Raw genomic sequence first — 21,056 nt, forward strand, 5'->3', positions numbered from 1 at the left:
GCATTGTTTTGTTGCCATGTCTAATAAAATTCAGACAGCTGCCCTGAAGATTCTCCCTTTCCTAATATAAAAAATTGAAACAGTGGTGCTGTGTGGTGTGTTTATGCAGTCCTGAGGATCTTACATTTGCCCTTTAACAAGACGTTTGTTTAATTTAAAAAAAAAAAAAAAATCTGGTTTATAGTTCTTTCTTGAGACTTATAAATAAGTCCATTTTTTGCAGTGCTGTGAGCTGCTGTTGGAGCAATGGTGCCACATAGTACTATTTCATGTTAAATATTAGGAATCTCAAAAGAAACTCTTCTACTGACTTCCTTGCAGATAGGACACTTGCACTTTTCACTTTACCTGATGCTTTCTCTGTAAACCAAAATAATTTTTTTACATTATACACTAGTACTTATTTTCTCTGTTTTAATAGCTCCTCCAGTGTTGCCATATCACATACCCAAAGGCAATATGTATGCATTACTGTATATCATTACAATGCATCATTAAACTTATTCTGTTGCCTATTATATAGTATATAAAAGCTTGTCCCTCTGCCAAAGATTTAGGACAAAACATGGTCTGTGATATTTTCTGCTAGTGTTACCATTTCAAACAAACAAACAAACAAAAAACCTTACACCCAGGCCAGTCTCTTTTCAAAAGTATTTTTTGTTTTAAATTTATAATTATTTAATTTCAAATTCAGGTTTTATCTTAAAAGCAGCAGAGAAAAACTGTAATAGCAAAGATTTACAAAGAAATTCCCTGTTTTGCTTTTATACATGAGATTTAAATTTTCCATCTTTCTCTGAAGGAGCTATGTTCAATAGTGGACTTTTCTTCTTTTAATCTCCGATACCATAGTCTTTGTTTTCCGTTTGTTAATCATTCAGTTGAAAACTGCATGTGAGGATATAGAGGAGTTTTGATCAGTTGTGTGAAAAGAAATGTAGAGAAAACTCTTAACAGTGTGTGAAATCACTAGAGAGACTGGGGAGCTGGGACATATGCTTGAACTCCAAGAAGGTTACTGGGTGCATAGCTCTTTTGTTTATTCTTCTTTTTTTCAATTAAGAGAAAACAGTAAAACATGTACAAGGAGATGTGTGTTTGCTTTAGGATTAAAGTCCATGTCTTTTGACCTATTTTTCTTGAGGTTTTTCTCCTTCCTTATCACTTGCATATATTTTGCAAGTAGAATGGCAATGATCCATTGATTTTTGCAACACTCTGTTAGTAAGAGGTCAATTTTAAAGAATTATAACTAGAGTAGCAAGTAACTGGCATAGAACTATTCTGCCAGTGAACCATGTCTTCATGAAGACTTTGTAGAGTTTGACTGAGCATCACTTAAAGGTAATCTGTACATTAAAGAGATGCTTCTCTGGAATGGTCAGTTTGGGCCCTTCCGCAAGAGTGTGCTTGTAGAGGGAATAAAAATGTAATGGTAATGTCAAGCTAGGGTTATGGCAATGATTCAATAATGTATACTGTGAAAACTGTGTTTATTTTCTTAGTTTTCTATATTGCTCCAAGTCAAAGAATTTGTATCTATATTTTTTAAAGATGTATTTTAAATCCAGAGCCTTGTTTATTGTAGGTGCTTTCCAATGCTTCTAGTGAAGAAGGGGTATAAAATGAGTGATAATAAATTCATGTTGAAAATAATAAGAAATTGCTCTTAATCAGCACAATAAAATGTAGAGAATAGATTTTCTCTATTTCTTCCCCAATATAGTTTGATTTAATTTCCTATAAATTGGCAATTACAGATCTGTGAATTATGGAAGTGCCATTATGATGCTGTAATTTCCACTGCAAAATCCTGTTGTCCAGGATTTGATTTTAGTTGCATTTTGTTTTGGACAACAACTTGTTTTGCAGAAACTCCTGCTTGAGAAAATTGTATTTGCTACTGAACTTTTCAAATTGTATTCATTAATATAATGTTTTTAGGAAAAAATACTATAAATATGTGAACCCAGAAAAAAGTATCTTTTCTTCTGGAATTTAAAAGATTTGGTTAATATAATTAATTTTTCCATGTGTTAATCTGTAGTTGATCATAGCAGTTAATTTATAGAGTGGAAAAAGGGGCATATTTCATTTTAAAAAGTGGATAGCTCATTTGCGTAACTAGTGTTCAGCAAAATTTTGCTGAAATTTTACTGGTTTTGCATACTATGAATGTGACACACTGTGATAGCTAAGCTAAGCATTCAAATTGTTCATGTGGATTCTTTAAACACGTCATAGAATCATTTAGATTGGAAAAGACCTGTAAGATCATCGAGTCCGACCGTAAACCTAACACTGCCAAGTCCACCAAATCATAGCAAGGAAATAACATCCTGTAAAAAACGAGCTCAGTAATGTCTTTTCACTGCACATTCTATGGAGTATTTGGCATAAAATCCAATTTAAAATACAAAAATATCACTTTCAGTGTTTAAAAATTACTTAACTTTTAAGAAATATATTTTTTCAGTAATGGAAAACATACCTGAGTTACAATTATGAATAGGGCGTAGTCTGTATTTTTTCAGAAACGTATTTCCGAAGCTTAACATAAGTTCTAAAGAGGAAGCGTACTTGTTCACTTGATTGTGTGATAGCATGGGAAAAAATAAGGGAGAAGAGGTATGGTTGAGTATTCATTTTAAGGTGGTTTATATTATTTTAAGTGTTAAGAAAATACTTAAATATTATAGGTGTCTTTAAAAATAATTAATGATTTCCATGGGCTGTTCAGTAACTGAACATTAAAATATACTTCAAATGAGAAGTAAACAGAATTGTTAAGTAAGGATGTAACATATTTGTTTTGTGTTAACTTATTATATTTTTTGTTGGCACATGGTAGTACCTTTTCTTTAAACTACAGCACATGTAAATTAAAATAAATACTATAGCACTATTTTATTAAAAGATGCATAAATTGATCCACTAAATTGATTCTTTTTCTTTACATAATGTTCTATGTAGACTCCAGTCTTGGACACCTTACCATATTCATAGAAAGTAAACGGTAGTGTTCAAGCCACCTGTGTCTGTACAGTAGACGTTTTGCTCCCTTTCACTCAGTGGTATGACCAGCCGGTCAAAAGAGGCGATTCTCACGCTGTATTCAGTGTTGGTGCGGCCTCGTCTTGAGTACTGTGTGCAGTTCTGGGCCCCACAATTTAAGAAGAACGTGAAGGTCCTTGAGTGCGTCCAGAGGAGGGCAACAAAGGTGGTGAAAGGGCTGGAAGGCATGTCCTATGAGGAGCGGCTCAGGACTCTGGGTTTGTCTGAGGAGGCTGAGGGGCGACCTCATTGCTCTCTGCAGCTTCCTGGGGAGGGCAGTGGAGAGGGAAGTGCTGATCTCTTCTCCCTGGTATCCAGTGATAGGACGCGTGGGAACAGTTCAAAGCTGTGCCGGGGAGGTTTAGGCTGGACATGAGGAAGCATTATCTTTACCAAGAGGGTGGTCGAACACTATAACAGGCTTCCTAGAGAGGCGGTCAATGCCCCAAGCCTGCCAGTGTTTGAGGCATTTGGAAACGTTTACAGGGACTCTGTAAACAGTATGCAGCCACCACCTTGTCGTCTTATTCAAGTAATGGTAAAAGGACTTGTAGCCAGAACAAATTCAGAGTTCCAAAGATGACCCTAAGCTTTATTCATATTAAAACAGTTATATCAACTGTAGATTACAGTATCTCTTGTGCAGTGTGTTGCTGGAGAGACTTTGCACAGGAGGAAGATGGAAAGCAAGGAGGCTCAAAGATTTCCTTAGTTGTCCTTTATGCTCCTACTTATTTTGCTGCTGTATGCAACTAAGCCACAGTACAGATTGCAACACAGTTGGACTGTGTGAAGACCCGTAATATTTCTTTTTGAAGGTCGATATTGTTCCTCATCCTCTAGGCCATCGTTCCTAGTCATTTGCTACATCGAGTAAGTTTTTTAAAAGCTGCTATTCTTAGTTAGAGGAAATAGTTAGAAATACTTCCACTTTTTATATTAGTTACAGTTATCCAAGTTCCAGTATGAGTGTGATTGTGTTCGGTTATGGGGTAGTGCTACTTCTAGAAACACAGATGATTAAATATACTGCTAAAAAGCTTGAAAGAGGTAATTGGGCATTTCCTGGGCATTTTAATGTCTCATAGGAAGGAACTTTTGAAGCCAGAATTCTGTTCATGTTGTGTATGAACTTTAAAGCATGCCATGGCATTTTTTTCCAAAAGTTTATCCATCAAAAGATTTGAAAAAATATTACTATATTTATATTATTAGAAAAAAAATCTGCCGCATTTTTTACTCTAAAGCATGTGGCAGAAGTAGTCTACAGCACTTGGACATTATCAAAATGAGCTTTTTCAGATTGCACTTAACTTGCCCATGGCTCAGGTGTTTGTTACAAAAAAAGAGAAGGCACCCCCCCTCACTTTTTCAGAGGGAACAGTAACATAAAGACATCAGACATAAGCAAGGAGAATTTGATGAGAAAGAAGAAAAGCCCACTTCAGTTCCAACGTCTTTTCTCAGATGGCTCAGTCCTGGACACCTTGACCCCTGTGGCGAAGAACGATCAAGGACCGTAGCCATCAGTTCTAACTATACAGCATCATCTCTATGATACTGTGTACTCACAGCTAATTTAGCATACAAGTGTTAAAAGCTAACACTCTTCTGTATATAAGGAGGATGTTTAATAGCATGTAAGAATTTACCAAGAAGTGTGTTGTTAATGAATGAACTTAGTTTAAAGTTTAAAACAAGCCTGATCTGTCAGTCTTCTAAACACTCCCATCAGAGTAATTCTGATTCCCTGATACACATGTATGCACTCAGACACGCATGCTCACATACATTCAACTAAAAAAAAAAAATCTTAATTGGGCAAGCTTTCAGCATTGCTTGTTCTTAGTATCCGAAGAGAAAGGCAGTACTTACCTTAAACCCTGATTTCTTCTTGTGCACTGGGACTTCATCACCTAAACCAATTCTAGATAACTATGCATTCTTTTTTTCATTAATAAAGCATCTGAACAGTTGAGAGGGTATTTGTTTTGATTTTAGTGTCCTGCAATCTGCTGCCACTTTCTGGAGCAATTGGCTCTCTCTTCTGTGGAGATTCAGCAGAACTTTGCAGTAGATTTTTCTAATACTGAGTTAGCAGATGAAGATGGGCAATAGGTTTTGTTTTGGTTTTTTACAGCCTAGATAACAGTTTTCTTCAGATATGAATTCATTTGCATTAACATATTGTGAATCTTACAATAATCAGCATTCAGTTTTATGTAAAGATCTATATGTATGTATTATGAGTTTAGTTTTATAAATATTCTGTGGCTGCTTGGTAACTGAAGCTATCTAGGGTGTGCAAGAGAAACCTCAGCAGTGTACTTTGTGATCAGTTGTAACTGTATTCCAAGCAAGATCATATTCTCATATAAATTAGTGGAAAAACATACTTCTGTGGTTTAGATATTATTTTAAAACTGGCAATTTTTCAAGTGATTTTTCTTGAAATTTCCATGCTTATTAAATTTCAGATTATGTATTTTGAGTAAGCTGGAAACTTAAACTTGTTTCCATAAGTATGGCTGCAGGTAAACAACCAATTTTAGTCCAGAAAATAGCTTTTGCTTCTGTCAACATGTTGTTTATTTTCTCCCTGAGATAAAAAGTTCAGTTTTCTGATATTTGTACCAAGATAAAGTCTGTAAACAAGATTAATATAGTGTGGAAAAGGTTGTCAGCAGCCCTGGCAAAGGAAATAAGTTGCCTGTACACAGAACATACTGTAAACTGAATAAAAGTGTCAGGTCCACCATGAGATAATGTGATCATGAACCTCTAACAAAGCATGACATAGGCACAGTCGGCTTTTCTTATAGCCACAGTGTAGAAAATGGATTACTATATTCCAGGGATACCCACTGGAATAGCATGAAAACCTCATTTTGAGATTAATGCAGGATGTAACTCTCGAGAGCTGAGCTACATGTTTACCTATAGTGTTAAAGTAACAGTTCAGTTATTAATCTTAAAATTTGGAAATTACATATTAAAATACTTGTTCATATTTCTAGGTCTGTCTTTGTGAATTGACGTTTCTTGCTCTTATTATTAGGTGAACTATGACATTGGAAAAGTAACGTTTGGTCACTATTTTATTGTTACCGTGTGGCTGCCATGATTTCTTCTACTAGGGATTTGTATGTTTGCATAGATTTTTCTGCGGTAAGGTATCACCAATTCTTTTCAATCACCACCAGCCAGAAAAGTGACAACACTTTAGGGTTTCTCAGTTCTGCCCCAAGTGACGTCATTCTTCAGATCAAAGAAACAGATTTGGTGAAATACTTCAACCACATGGAGCTTTCAAATTATTCAGTGAGTGTTCTTTGAAAGTTTTCCAGACTTGGAGCTCCGACTGCCCTGGCTTTTCTCCAGCATGAGACCAGATGAATAGGGATATTTTTCTTTAAAAGTTGAGGGCATTGTTCTTTCAATAAAGAGTAGGCTGCTTTTATCTGTGAATCTTCCGCTTATGTACTTTTGGCAAGCCTGAGCCATATAAATGTATTCTCATTGAGTTTTTGTGGCCTCCTTTCAAAACTGGCAGAACGTTTGACTTCATTCCCACCTCTGGTCATGTACTGGCTATAAAACTATCTCCAAGGAACTGAAAATTTGTTCCTGCATTCTTTCTAACAGGGATAGTTTGCCTTCTGCTCTGGTTCTTCAAGCATGAGTTTCATCAGGTGGTCTCTTATTCTTCTGCTTTTACCTATCTACACGTGCAGACAAATTAAGCAGATTCTAAAAATAAAAATAAAGATGTTTGAATGCATTCTTGAGCAATACCAGAATATCATCATCTGCAAAAGTCTGCATGTGCTATCATGCATTCTTAAGATCATTCTTAAATTGAGCATACTATGTAATTTTGGTTTCGGTATATATTGCTTTCTATCCCACATCAACTTGAATTTCAAAAGCTTTGTGTTGGGATACAAAGGTTGGGAGTGTTTGTTAATAAATTTGTTGCTGTATTATCCATAAATAAGGATAGTATGTTGAATATGATTTTCAAAACATCTAACTTTCATTTTTCGGAGATGAAGTGCTTCATGGACTTTTCAAAAGTGACTTAGGCTTCTGACATCTGTAAATGTCTGACGTCTGCTATCCAATCAGAATTACATATTAAGGATTTTGGTAAATCTTGTATAGCACTTTCTGCACTCGCTTTACTTCAGAATTGCCGATATTGCTAATTGCATTTACTGTATCTAGTGTACTGTCTCTATTTTGTATTTAGTATTTATGATATGTTTTCTTAATAAACAATCACTGTGTGTGTATGCTGCCCCATTATTCAAAGACTTTTTTTCCTACTTTTTTCCATTAGATGACTCCAGGACCAGGCGGTAGCAGGAAAACGGTTCACTTGTCTCAGGATTCTCTTCACCATGAGTGAGTATCAGTGATGGGAGTCATAACTTTTTATTATTGTTTGCTTTACAGTAGTACCTCTGTCCCAAAGCCACATTTTACAACTGTACAAACATGTGATAAGAGAACCTCAGCTCAGTTACATAATGATCTTTATTTAATAATAATATTTATAATCCTTTGTAATTCATTTTATGTTTCTTAATGAAACATGAAGTTCAGTGCTTTATAAAAGTGTTTTTATTAACCTGCTTAAGTATATGCTTTCCTAAAACACAACACTTCTTAAGGCTAGATACCACATATGGGTTGTTTAAAAAGACCACCTTTATTTTTCTCCAAAGGGAAATTCAGAAATGCCAAGCTTGAATATATGAAAATAAACAAGCATTGCATCTTTGAGTCTTAAACATGATGTATCATGTGAGGAAGAAGGTTATCATAAATTCCACAAAAAGGCATTGAATTAATTGTTTGGACACGTAAATAGGGAATGTCGTTCAGTTCATTAAGTTATTCCAGTGTGCCATTACTGTAAACTCTTACTCCGTTCAGCTGACAACACTAGCCGCGTTATTTCTTGGTTATCTCTTTTTAATAGTTACAATAAAAAGATTAAATTTTCCTATATTTTCTAAATCAGAAATCTAAAACACGGACATGCATGATTAGGAAATAATATGTTTGGGGATACATTTATATGTTCTAACTGCTACTAGATGTAGCATCCACAGTTTAAAACAAAATTTGCCAAAGCACATACACTACGAACATCAGATCCTCAGTACCAACTGTTTTATGCTACTAATCCACTTCTGCTGCACCCCATAACTTGGTAATGTGTGTGTTAACTAAAGAGGTTGTGATTTCATAAGTTATTTCTACCGTAAAGTAATTCAACTGATACTTTATGGTTTTTACTTTATTTTATTAAAACGAACAAGCAAACAAATAATACTGTAATTAAGTGAATGGACAAAATTATAAAAAAGTGTGACGTGAATATCACATTCTCATTACCAGAGGTCTTATTCTTTATGTTTTTTAATGTCTAAATATGAGACGCATTCAAATTACTTAGTAAATTATATTTCTATTGAGAAAATATATCAAATAATTTAGTCTCTAATCCACTGATTTGCCACAAACCAGCAGAGTTTATGTGGAGGAGGATACCCCAGTTTGCTGCTCCTCCTTGAGCATTTGCTGTTGACATTGGTCAGAGACAAGACACTCATCTATGTGGAATTTAGACCTAATCTATTATATTTCTTACCTTCGTCAGCTTCTGGATGTTTGTGACCTGATTTGTTGGGTCACTCAAAAATGTGATGGTTTTTCTTTTCATCCACTGCCAACATCAAAGTTGTGTGTGTGTGAGATCTCCCTGTTTTCCTCAGATTTTGAACTATTTGGTGCAGTTGATGAACATTTCGTGTCCAAAATATATAAATGTCTACTGATTTTTACCTCAAAGTATACTTTTAACTTTATTGCTGTCATTCTTTTGTCATTTCCAATTTCTTGTCCTTAATCCCCTTAAAAGTAGAAAAAGGAGTTAGCGGTATGCAGGTTTTGGTGACAGCTGGTCTTGTATACAAGAATGAGGGGGTTGACTGCTCATCAGCAAACTCACAAAAAATCAGTGACAAAAAGCCAGAAAACTTTCAGATTTGTGACTTAAAAAAAAAATAAAAGTAAGTTAGACCAGACAATTCTGTGGAAACTGCTTCTTCTCAGTATATTAATTAAAGTAAAAATTTTAGTGTCATTATGTGGCTGCTGTGGGGAAAAAAATGAGAGTAAACTATTGAATTTAACTACTTCAGAAAAAGCATGACTAGGTTAAGCTTATAATCTATGGTTCCACTTCTAGAGGAACTTAAAAGCGTAATAGCAGATAACGTGATGGTCTTTGTGCAATATTATAATGGATGGAATTATTTTATCCTTTGCCCTAAACCTATTGCTTGCTTACATGAGTAATATGTAGGTACTATATGTAATTTCAGATCCCCCTTGTTTTAATTATTTTTTCCTTCTCCTTTTCATTTTGCAAGTGTCAAGATTTGCCCCAGGTTTGTATAATGCTTACTACAGCTACATTCAGATGTTAATTCAGTTCTGTGTGATCACAGTGTGTATGTGAACCAGTATTAATATGCTTTTACTGCTATTGAGGGAAAAGTCACATTGTGAGTTCTTGTCCCTGCATGTCAACATCTTAGTCCAGATTTTCTCCTCTATGAAATAAGGCTGCCAATAGTCAAAATTGTGCAATTGTGTGGAGATATGAAGCCACTGAATTTACAGACTTTGAATTTCACTTTAGATTCAAACTCAGTTTGTGAAATAATACATTAACAACTACCAGGTAGTCCATGGAACTTAAAAATCTTTTCAGCTATGATCATTAATAAGTAACACTTCAGTACTAAATATGGAATTACTTTTATTTATAGCACACGCATTATAGTATATTAAAATACTATCATTTATATATTATTTTAGCTTGTTTGACAAAATATAATTACCTATAAAGCCAATAGCTACTCAGAAGTGAAATTTGTGGTGCGTTCTTTCAAAACTATGACAGACTTAGAAAGTGCAGTAAAAATATCCCATTAAAATAAAGCATAGCCAAAGGCTGTATTTTCCTGGCAGACAATAAAATACCCAAAAGCACGCACAGACTGGTCATATGACAGCATGTGCTTTGTTAGTTATATTGTTAAACCTGTCTTTTCTTTTTCTCCCACAGCCACTGGTTTAGCCCTGGGGCTAGGAAGGAACATAGCCAGGTAAGAACTGCTTTGATCAAGAACAGTTTACTTGAGATGTATAAAGGAATTTAACTACCTCTGCTCCAGAGGTAGTGGGCTAATATTTTAAGAAATTATGAACAAAGCAGGTTGATTTCGTATTTTCTTGTAAGGAAACGTATTAACAGCAGTGCATTTCAAAAAGTCCCTTAATTAAAAATCTTTAATTAGTCACTTAATTTCAGTTAAGTATCTTTGAGTTTTAACAGGTTAAATGAAAAGTCTGGGTTGTTTTTTTTTTTAACGATTTTGTTAATTTATCTCCAAATACTGCGTTTCTCAAAATGCTGGAAAGCAAAACATTTGACTCTCAAAATTAAGAAATACAGAACAGTGACAAGAGTGGGCAGGCTTCTACAGGAAGATCTTCAATTCCATTTTTCTGAATTTCATTGGTTGAAACGACCACAGCAGTAAAAAAGGAACTGTTAAATCTCCATCGTGGTGCATACTGGTGAAAATATCTCACTAGTTTGTCTGCTGAGCCCCTACGATGGTAGTCCCTAGGAGGTCCAGGCCTAGAGATGCGGTGGAGGGAATGTGAAGACATGTTTAATATTTGATTAGCAACATAGCACTTACTTCTTTAGCTTGTCTTCAGACATGGAGGAATACCTTTCTTTATGGATGGTAGTAAGGTCTAAACAGAACATACTGTCCAAGAACTTTATAATATGAAAATAAGTCTGGTTTCATTTCATAAACGTATAGTTAACTTCAACTATTCAGTAAAAGTAGCTGAACATATCAGCAATGCATTGAAATTTAAGACTAAAGTTCCATAGTAAATTTTTTAAATTGGTAAAAATTGATGTAACACAGTTGATTTCATTAGCTCTGTGCCAGTTTGCCAGTACACTTACAAATTTAAATAGATTTGAAACTTCAAAAGGAAACAAGATCTATAGAATCTTTGGAGGGTTCATCTTAGGATGATCCATCATGAACACTTGTAGCTCCAGTAAGTCATAGTTTAAATCAGTGTATACTCTTTCCTGTCCCCTCTCCCTTCTTTTGAACTCCAGAGCAAGCTGAATCTCTAAAAGTTATATTATGTGCCCAAAACTGCCAGAGTGGATAAAACGTAGTACAGTTATAGGTGTAAATTGTGAACTTCTAACATGTTACAGTAAGCTGACTGACACTTATCATCTAAACAGACAGCTTTATATGATTCACATTTAACTCTCACTATTTTGTTAACACATTTCCTAGTAGAAAAAACACATTAAAACCAGTGTTTTAAATATGAGCATGCTTCATCTTAATTAATCATTATAAGAAATTCTCTTGGGTTAATCTTTATCCTATTCCTGAAATGTTGATGCTATAAGTAGTAAAATTTGCTAGATTAGAATGAGTTTGAGTGATTTTTTTTTTAATTAGATTTTTTAATATATTGATTGTCTCACATAATAGAGTAGTTAACTGAAGTGTACTGTTTACTTCTTTAAAAGATTCTAAGCTTAAAACAGTATGGAAATTTCCATGCTGAGAAATATATTAACCTACTTCATATATACTGGCAATATCCATTCAGCATTTCACACACCAGAGCATGAAAAACATCTGTTTGTCATATAATGACAAATTAATTCATTTTTTCTCAGATAATAGTAGATTTGAATTAATTTTAAATTTTGCGTGTTTATTTTGTATTTCCTGAGCTGTGTTTTCAGAGCTTATCTGAAGTTCACTGTATTCGTAACTTACAGATTACTAATGAATTGTGAAGTAAAGCTAATGTCATCAAATAATATAGGGGCTACTGGCACATAATGGCTTATTTTTTTTAGACAGGTAAAAGAAATGAGAATGATGGTGCAATGTAATTATGACAATTTTGACAGCCTATAAAATTTGCACTAAATTTGTGAAGATCCATAGTGTATAACTGTTGGTTGCATGGGTTTACTACTTTCTCTTTTAATTAATTTCTGGAGTTGAAGTTGTTATGTTAGAACACAAGTAATTAACTAGCCAAATTTAAAGTCTGGCAGGTGATCTGTATTTGTACATGCTATAACTACAGTTTACTTATCAGCCAGAGAACATTGATAACTGTAAGACTGTTCTCCTTAGCTTGATCATGAAATAGATACACATGGTACGAATGTCATGCTGGTAAAAATTGTGGCTACATTTAAATATGAATTGTAAGTGTTCTGATTTGTTCACAATAAGAAAATGAAAAAATTATCAGGATAAGGTGCCTTACCTTTATGTATCTTTCAGATTGCCTTTTAAAACCAGACTGCACTATTTTTACTGCATCTGAGAACTACATAGTTGAAATGATGAGGAGCATTCCTTAAACAAGAAGCAAGCTATAGAGTGTTGGGGAAAAATTAATCAAGTGTAATTTTTCAGATAGGTGTCATTTTTTGGAGTCCATGCTCATGTACAACATTAAGGTGTGGTTGGCCAAGTCAAAGTTCATCATTTCCTAATTTCCAGTGGACTTTTAAATGTGTTTGCTGTGACTATTAGATCCATTTACCTGTAGTCTGTTTCTAAGCAGTCTTTCATTCTATACTTTCTTCAATATATGATTAGTCTCAAGAAACATTTGTAATTTTTATACTGTCTAGTTTTAATTTCTTTAGTGTCACTTTTTCACAGTCATTTTTTTACTGTTACTACCACTTCAGTCATCCTGACAAATATCATAATGCTGGAAATAGACTTCTGAGTATTGGAGGTAGTCTGAATGAAAAGTCTTCCTTTATTTGTCTAAAAATAGGTAGAGTACATCGGAACTTGTTCCAGAAGCTGAGTCACTGTTTCAGTTAAATGAATCCTTCGTTATTCCTACTTCCCCACTATTATGGGAAGCTTTAATACCATGTTTTTGTTGATTCTGCAACTTTCAAATTACAAAAGCTCCTGGGGCTTAGAAGAGTTTATAACTGTTTCATAACTGCTTAGATACAAGTGCCAACTTGAATAGTTTTTCGTAATTTCAGTGTCCTCCCAACACTTTTCATTATACAATTTTGAAGATTTAAATTGAAATTGTGACAATTATAAAATTTTACAGATAAGTTAATTGTGAAATTGTGAATTGCATGGCTTTCTAGTATGCTTTGAGAATGCTTTAATTTGTACGTTGTCAATTATTTAGGAATTTTAAATTGGTGGCTATATCTTGAAATATTAGCTATTGTTGTAAAATTCTATTAGATATCCATCTCTTTTAGAGTCGGATGAAAACTATTGAAAGATTTTTTCAAGACAGGAAAGAATGGCATTGTCAGGATAACACTTCTAAAAAGCAAATACAGGCATTGCTTGTGAGACTGTTCTGAACATTTTTTTTTTTTTTTAATAGCTTCAACTCTTGCGAGATAACCGATCGGAGAGAGGACACAAGAAGAACAGCTCTGTAAAAACAGCTAGCAGGTAAGTTAATGCTGCAGCTGTCATTAATACTGTTTATGAATTTGTTGATTTCTTAAGTCTCATTTTTATCTAAAATATGACACCATTCTTTTGGGGTATTTTCAGAGGTGTTCTGGCTTTTTTGTGATTTACTTTCAAGAATTTCTTTTATATGGCATAATCTTTGCTTAAAATATGGGTATTAGACCTTATTGCTGACTATATCCAACTACACTTACTAAACTCAATCTCTTTAGTAAACATCAGAATTAAATGGATGCCAAAGTAAGGTCTGTGCTTCTGGCATGTAAGTTAAGTGCTGAAAATGTGTAAAATTACCATTTTGCATACATGCTTTTGAAATCAAGAAGATAAATACTGTAACACTTAAATTGTTCTTATATTGTATTTTGACAATAAAAATTTAATTTTTAAAACTTATTAACAACAAACCTAGTTCTATCCTCCAGCTTCTTTATTCCCCCTCAAAAGACAAAAAATTCAGCACTGAACTGATGGGCACTGGTCTAGGAGTCTGTTCCTAGAGGTTTTTTTATGTATGTTACCTGCTGAATCTATTCTGCCAAATAATTATTTTAATTCTAGTATTTTTTAAAATTAGAAACTACAGAAATGTTTCCCTTGCTATGCACAACACCTTACACAATTTTTATGTTGTTCTGTAAAGATGACAATGTGCTATCAAATTACTTTTTTCAAAAAGTTATACTAGATTTATATCATCATGTAATACTATGGTTTTGAGTGAGACAGTTGTCTTTCAGGCACTTGTCGTTTAGTATATATGTGGTCATCCTGAAATACGTTTTTAATATTCTTAAATACTTGCTTTGATGAATACCTGGAAAGGGAGACCAATACTTCTTTCAAAAATATGCATATTAAATATGAATCTATTTCATTGTATACAAGTTCTAGTGACACCCTCTAAAACATTTGGTTATGCAAGTGTTGGTCATTCATCTTCAGAAATTGTGGTTATCTTTGTCTATTAAACCTCTTCTATTAAGCCAAAAAAATTTTTGAAAATTTCTGCCTACGTTTTCTGGCAAGCGCACCTGTTAAATCATATTTTTGCTCAGAATTTTAGGATAACTTCACTTTAGATATGAATTTTCACCGTAAATGCACTCTTACTATCAGGCTTCTTTCATGAAACTGAGAGTATAAAGTGGATATAAAGTGAGCAGTAAGAAACAGATTATATTTAAAGTCATTTTAGGATCTTTTTGATGCTGTAGCAATGTAAAACGGTGTCCGAGGAATTCAGAATCGTAACTTACATGTTTGTTACTCTGACCATGAAGCTCTTGTGAAGTGATTGCTACCTACCCAAGCAGTTAGAATACAGATTTTTAAAATGGTATTAAATACCTGAAGTGATCTTCAACCTCTCTTCAGTTTATCTATCTGATCTGGATATCAAATATCCAATCAGCAGTACGTTAGTGGACTGTTATCCCAATAAACATCTGGCAGGGTTGTGTAGAAGCAATAGGTGGCAAATCTAAGACTGAAGACTGGCATTTTCCATAAAGTATCTGTAATATTAAAGTAAGACTTACATAAACCATTGTTACGACATACATAAAGCCATAGTATATTATCATACTGTAATACCTTTAAAATAGCACGGTCACCTGCTAACATCTCCTGGTACCATCATCTCTCTTTTCAAAGGCTTTTTCCTCCAGATGGAGTCACTATTTCAAAATAGTTAGTTGTGCTTTTTCAGAAAACCGCCATTTTCTCTGCCTACCACAGGAACTTTACTGTTAGTTCTTTAAAGTGACTTGAAGAGAAGTTCTCAAACTTCTACGATAATGATATTTTTAACAGGCCATCTGCTGTCTTAGAATATCAAGTCATATATGTCTGATTTACAAGACGTATATTGAACAAATTTTAACATTCTTGCTACAGTTTAGCTGCTGAAAATAAGAATTTAATTTGCACCATGTGCAAATGTTTTTTTTCTCTCAGGCCAATAACATGTCTGGTGACTGCTTTCTTCCTACAGTTTGTGTTGTATAACCTAATATTTTGCTTTTTATCAAAAGCTGTTACAACTAAAATAGAGATTGAGTTGCAGATATATAGGAACAACACATGACAAATACCTAGTTCATCTCCTCATATGTTCATAGTACCTATCCTCATTCGATTCAAGACAATTCCTCTGGTATTTTGTTCCTTACAAATGAAATTCATGGCGCATAGTGACATATGTCAGATTTATCTCTAGTTAATATTGAAGGCTGATTTTGTTATGACAATTTTAAATTATCACTTCTACCAAAAGGGTTAATCTTAGTTTCACTAGACAATATAGAGAAGGAAAATGTTTCTGCTTAACAAGGTACCTATAGAAATTATTGTTTTAGTAGCAAATATTGTTCACAGAGTTAATATAAATGGTGAATATCACCTTAGTTGCAAATGTGCATTTTCATTGCTGCGTATGAAATCTTAAAATGGAAATCTATCATCTAGATTTTTGCATGTGCCTAAATACTTTATAAAACACTAAACTACAGTGATACTAATCAAATGTCACAAGGTTAAGTTACAGAATTAAGTGACATTGTAGTAAATCTTTCATTATTTCAGTGTACAACATGCATATGCAGTTAAATCTTTCGTTGAATGCAGGTGCTTACAGTTGAAAGTCTGAAGCTTTCTAAAATTAATTCTAAATTAGTTCTTTGTGTGTTAAACTATTACAGTTGACATGTCAGGGTAATTCAGATGAGTAACCTCCTTAAAAATAGTCATACAAAAAGTAAATCACTGTGACCTTATGTTGTCTTATTGTTTGTTGCCAAATGCGGTGATAGAACAGCAGCAGTGGGTAAGTATTGGAAATTTTATAAAATTATTGTGCTTATCCAGAATACAGTTTAATCTGCTTTTATTGCAAGACTGAATTTCTCTGGGTCTTTCTTTGTATAGTTTACACACAACTGTATTTCTTATTGTGGGACTGCATCTTTTTTGTTTGCTGTTCTGGAAGACCTTTTTTCTGGTTTTCATATGTATATGAGATATGTATACACACACACATTTTTCTGTGCTTGTCTTGACTTTTCTCACCCCTTTTGGATGACTGAACACAGTTCTTGTCTCAGCGTGTAGACAGTATGTAAATACCCATATTACATTAGATCAGTGACTAGTGGAATAATTCACTCTGTAAATCCGCATCAAAAAGGTGTGGAGCTCTAAGCATGGCAGTGGTTTGCAGCTGTCTCTTTGTGGTGGAATAATACTGATACTTTCTGGGTGAGCTTTACTGTACTGGGTTGCTTGTATTTGGTTTCTTCTGTCAAAATAAATAGTAATGAACCAATCCTATATAAACTAGCACCAACTTCTACTAGTGGCAAGATAATTAGATTGTTGAGAACTGTTGATACAGCTACTGATGAACCAAATGTTAAGGAGGGGAACAGTCCTGCACCACAAAACTTACAACCTGCATAGATTATATTATGCTGATACAGTTCAACACGTGATCTTCTGTATCTGACATTTAAATATATATATATCTATTTATGCTACCTTTACAGATAAGCTTTAATCTACAAATATGTAGTTTTCCCATTAATTAGTTAAATTAATAAACAGTACTAAATAATACTGGTTTAGAAGCTGCATTTATTTCTCCTGTATAGCCTTGAAAAAGTTCTCTGTTTACATTATCTCTCTGCATTAGGACAGGAACAGTCCCCTCCCCGATCCAGCTACACTGCTTGAAGGTGTTAATTTTTCCAGCTGCTTGTTTTCATCCTCTACTCTTTTGCCAGTAAAGAAGGTTTTTTGTCTGCATTTTTTAATATGCTTTGGGCAAAACCAGCCTGGTAAGCTCAACTCACCTATTTAAATTAAATTGGCTGGTTTTGTACAAACCATATTAGGGAGTGCTCACATGATTTCTTCCTCCGGCAGAGCTGTGGAGATGATAATCTCCAGCAGATGTGTGATAACAAATAGCTTGGGATAGTAATGTCTTCATCTGGCGCAGTTGTTAGCAGACCAAATGTCTGTCTGTAGCCCGAGGCTGTGGGCAAACAATTGAACATGATTGAGTTATGGCGAGTTAACAAGTTGCTGCTTGGCAGCCGAACTGCCATAGCTGATCATGCGCTCATTGTTTGCCTGCTCCCATCATGAGGTAAAACACATTCTCTTAAGTCACCTTTGTAAAATTTTATAGAAACAAGTTCTACCTAAAGAAGATTCCCCAGGGCTAAGAGATTCATTTGGTCAGCTGTGGAGACAGCGTTGAACGGTATTTTGCAGAACTGCTATAACATGATTTTGAACGTGTGATTATCTTGTTAAATATATGGGGGACCTCCATCTCACAACTGTCTGCCTGTCTCTTAATATTTAATGTATTTATCCTCACAACACCCGTATGAAGTTAAGAAGTACTTTTATCCTCATTTGACAGAATAACCAGAATAGTTAAACAACTTAATATTTTGCCTTTGGTCATACAGTCGATGCCGTAACTACTTAATTTGTGCTGTAATCTAGAAACAACAGAATTGCAGATTGGGAAAACAGCAGACTACTGAATAAGTTAAACTTCTATAATTATTTCCTTTACTATATGTAATGGTCTTGTGTCATATTTCTTTTACAGTGTGCTTCTGTTAAGTATTGTTAATTATTTTATCTACATATTTATTTTTTCTTATTGTACTGTAAGCAGAATTTGACACATGCATGAATTGCAAGACTGAAAAGAAAATAGTGCCAGAACTTTTGCCACTTGTCAGGTTTTTTTGGTCGTATCTTGGTAATTCAGTGTTGGCTCAAACGCTCCCCCAGGTAACTTTAAAAGGGAAAAAAAAACCTGTTTGTAGTTCTTATGCAGCTCAGTCCTGGCTTGAAAGAAGGTTAAGTCATATTCACAAAAGTGATTTCAAGGTGGAGTAGAATTATTCAAGTTAGATTTAAACTAGCTAACTGATGCTGAGCTAACAATCTAGTCAATGTAGCAGCAGCTTAGTATGAAGTAGTTAGCCACTTCTCGTGGCTGCAGAGTAGACCATAGCTCGAGGTAGAGGTGGTACCTTGATATTTCTTTAAAAATCAGCAGGAGCCACCTACTCAGCCATTACTATAATGTGAAAGGAGGACTGTGTGCCAGTCATCCAATGATCACCTGTCGCTGCTCTATTTTGAGCTGGCAAGAATCTTTGAAGTCTTGTCCTGCCATGGTGAGCAGCACAGACTGGAATATGGGTCTTTGCGCACCTGAAGGAGACCTTCAGGAAAGCACACCCTGGAAGTAGTACAAGAAATGTTACGTAAAGGGAATATGGCAGATGCTACTAAATGGTGATGCGTCAATAAAAAACCAAAGTATTAGTCATAATTTCCCCATGTTTTCTGCAACTGTTTCTTTCCCTCCTTGCCCTAGTAGTTCTCAGTCCAGTTTGGATATGTACCTTGTGTTGGTACAAGAGGATGTCTGTCAAGTTTTTTGACTTTTTATGACTAACAGTATTCTCTTTGAATTAGTATTTAAAGAAAGCTCCTAAGAGAAAAATGACACGAAACCCGATGAGAGCTTTTCAAAAGTAATTATTGCTTTCGTTACAAATACAACTTTCTGCCTTTCCCAGTTTGAAGGGAAACTCCCATGTGTACATTTGTACAGCACTTACTCATTTTCATCTGATGATACGGATCATGGTACTTTTTTACACAGATGTGACAAATAGCGTTACAGCTGCTCTTTATTTGATCTTCTAAAGAGACAAAGATGTGCAAGGATTCTGCCTGCTCCCCCTTTCCCACCATGTCATCTGTTGTTTGAAAGAGTCCTAATTTGCAGCAGATACAAAACTATTTGTCGAGTTGCAGGTTTGCCAAAAATAAATGAAACCATTAATTACTACATTTTTTGAGCAGCTGTTAATGGATTGGGATAAGAAAACTGTACATTAGGCTACTGGTTAATTACAAGAACTGTAATTGTTTAATGTGGCTTTTGTGGAATGAAATTACAATACCAGAGGAGGTAAATTCAGCCAGTTTTTGAAAATTATACGTGAAAACGTGCACATACACTGCAGTAAAGCTAAGGAATGCATAGCAGTTTTGCTAGGTGATTCACTTCTGTCATCACATGAACACATATTCCCAACAAAAATACTTTAAAAGAAAGTAATATTTAAATACGCCTTTTAATTCCAGGGTACAATTATTGAAGGTAGTAAGTTAATATCTTGTAACCCCAGAGCTAATAATGCAGGAGATTCAGATGTAACATTAAAATCCAAATGTGTTTACATCATTAGAAATTAACAACTAAGCAGTTTTATCTCCTCTTCGGAGTGCCATGAAGCAGTAACTGTACTGTTATGATTGGTGCTTAATAATATTTGCAGTTCCAGATTAAATTATGTGAATGTTTGAGGACACATTGCTTTCCTCCCTTGCCATCACCCTCAGGGAAACATTATTCCATCAGTTTGGTATTTCTCTTCTCTGGGAAGAATAAAAGATTGGTGCCATTTTGGAAAAGAGCAATTTGTGATTGAATTTTCTATACTATGGCCTTATTTTTAAGGTGCTGAAAAGATTTTCATTTTGGGGGAGGGGGATGGGGCAATGACAGTTTGATTGTTATTTCAAAATGTAGCCAGTATGTGATGCTTTTAATTTCATGGAAATCTTCAAGCCTCAGTATTGGTTCATGGATGGATTTAAAGTATCCATTGATTAAATTAACATTAGTCACTAAGTGTCCTAAAAGTATCACATTTTAACTCCACTTCCATGGGAACATTTGCAAAAGTAGCAGAAATTTTGAAGAGACTGTGCTCTTGTTTTGAAAATACATCTTTCCGTATGATCTGAGCAGTTTCATTGCATCTTTAATGCAAAACTAAATAAGTACAAAACCACAAGCCAAATTTCATTCTTATTGCACTAAAATCTAATATACTTTATAATATTGTACATAAATAAGCTGCTAAATGGTACTGAAAATTTGTCATTTAAAATTGAATTCCAGGTACACATGAGTATGTGAACTAACAGGAAGTCAATTAGTTCTGATTTTAAAATATATATATAATAATTTCTAGAGGCTATCTGATTTTTTTATGTACTTCTGGATCCTCCTAATGTACCATCTGGATTGAATTTTCCCCTGACTGAATTGACAGCAAACTTCTCACGTTCAAGTACCTGAATTTTAGCACATGGTATGCTTGTTTCTCACACTCAACTGTATTGTACTCTCTCTTTTTTTGCTCAAGTTTGTGCTCCAAAGCTCAAGCTTTGCTTGTCTCAGCTTAACTGTTAAAATGCTAATGGCATAAGGATAAAGTTAATTTGGGCTTCAGAGGTATGAAGACCATTCCT

At 34.4% G+C, this 21,056-nt stretch overlaps 1 protein-coding gene across 1 annotated transcript in view; it reads left to right on the forward strand.

The window, feature by feature from the left end:
• Window positions 1-21,056, forward strand: part of GPATCH2 (G patch domain containing 2) — a 120,782-nt gene that overhangs the window by 76,621 nt on the left and 23,105 nt on the right. The window contains exons 5-7 of the mRNA XM_009323092.1: window positions 7,400-7,464; window positions 10,205-10,244; window positions 13,597-13,667. Coding sequence (XP_009321367.1) covers window positions 7,400-7,464; window positions 10,205-10,244; window positions 13,597-13,667 — 176 coding nt within the window. The remainder of the gene's footprint in view (window positions 1-7,399; window positions 7,465-10,204; window positions 10,245-13,596; window positions 13,668-21,056) is intronic.

Source organism: Pygoscelis adeliae, unplaced genomic scaffold (assembly GCF_000699105.1).
Source record: "Pygoscelis adeliae isolate BGI_AS28 unplaced genomic scaffold, ASM69910v1 Scaffold80, whole genome shotgun sequence".
Classification (NCBI taxonomy): domain Eukaryota; kingdom Metazoa; phylum Chordata; class Aves; order Sphenisciformes; family Spheniscidae; genus Pygoscelis; species Pygoscelis adeliae.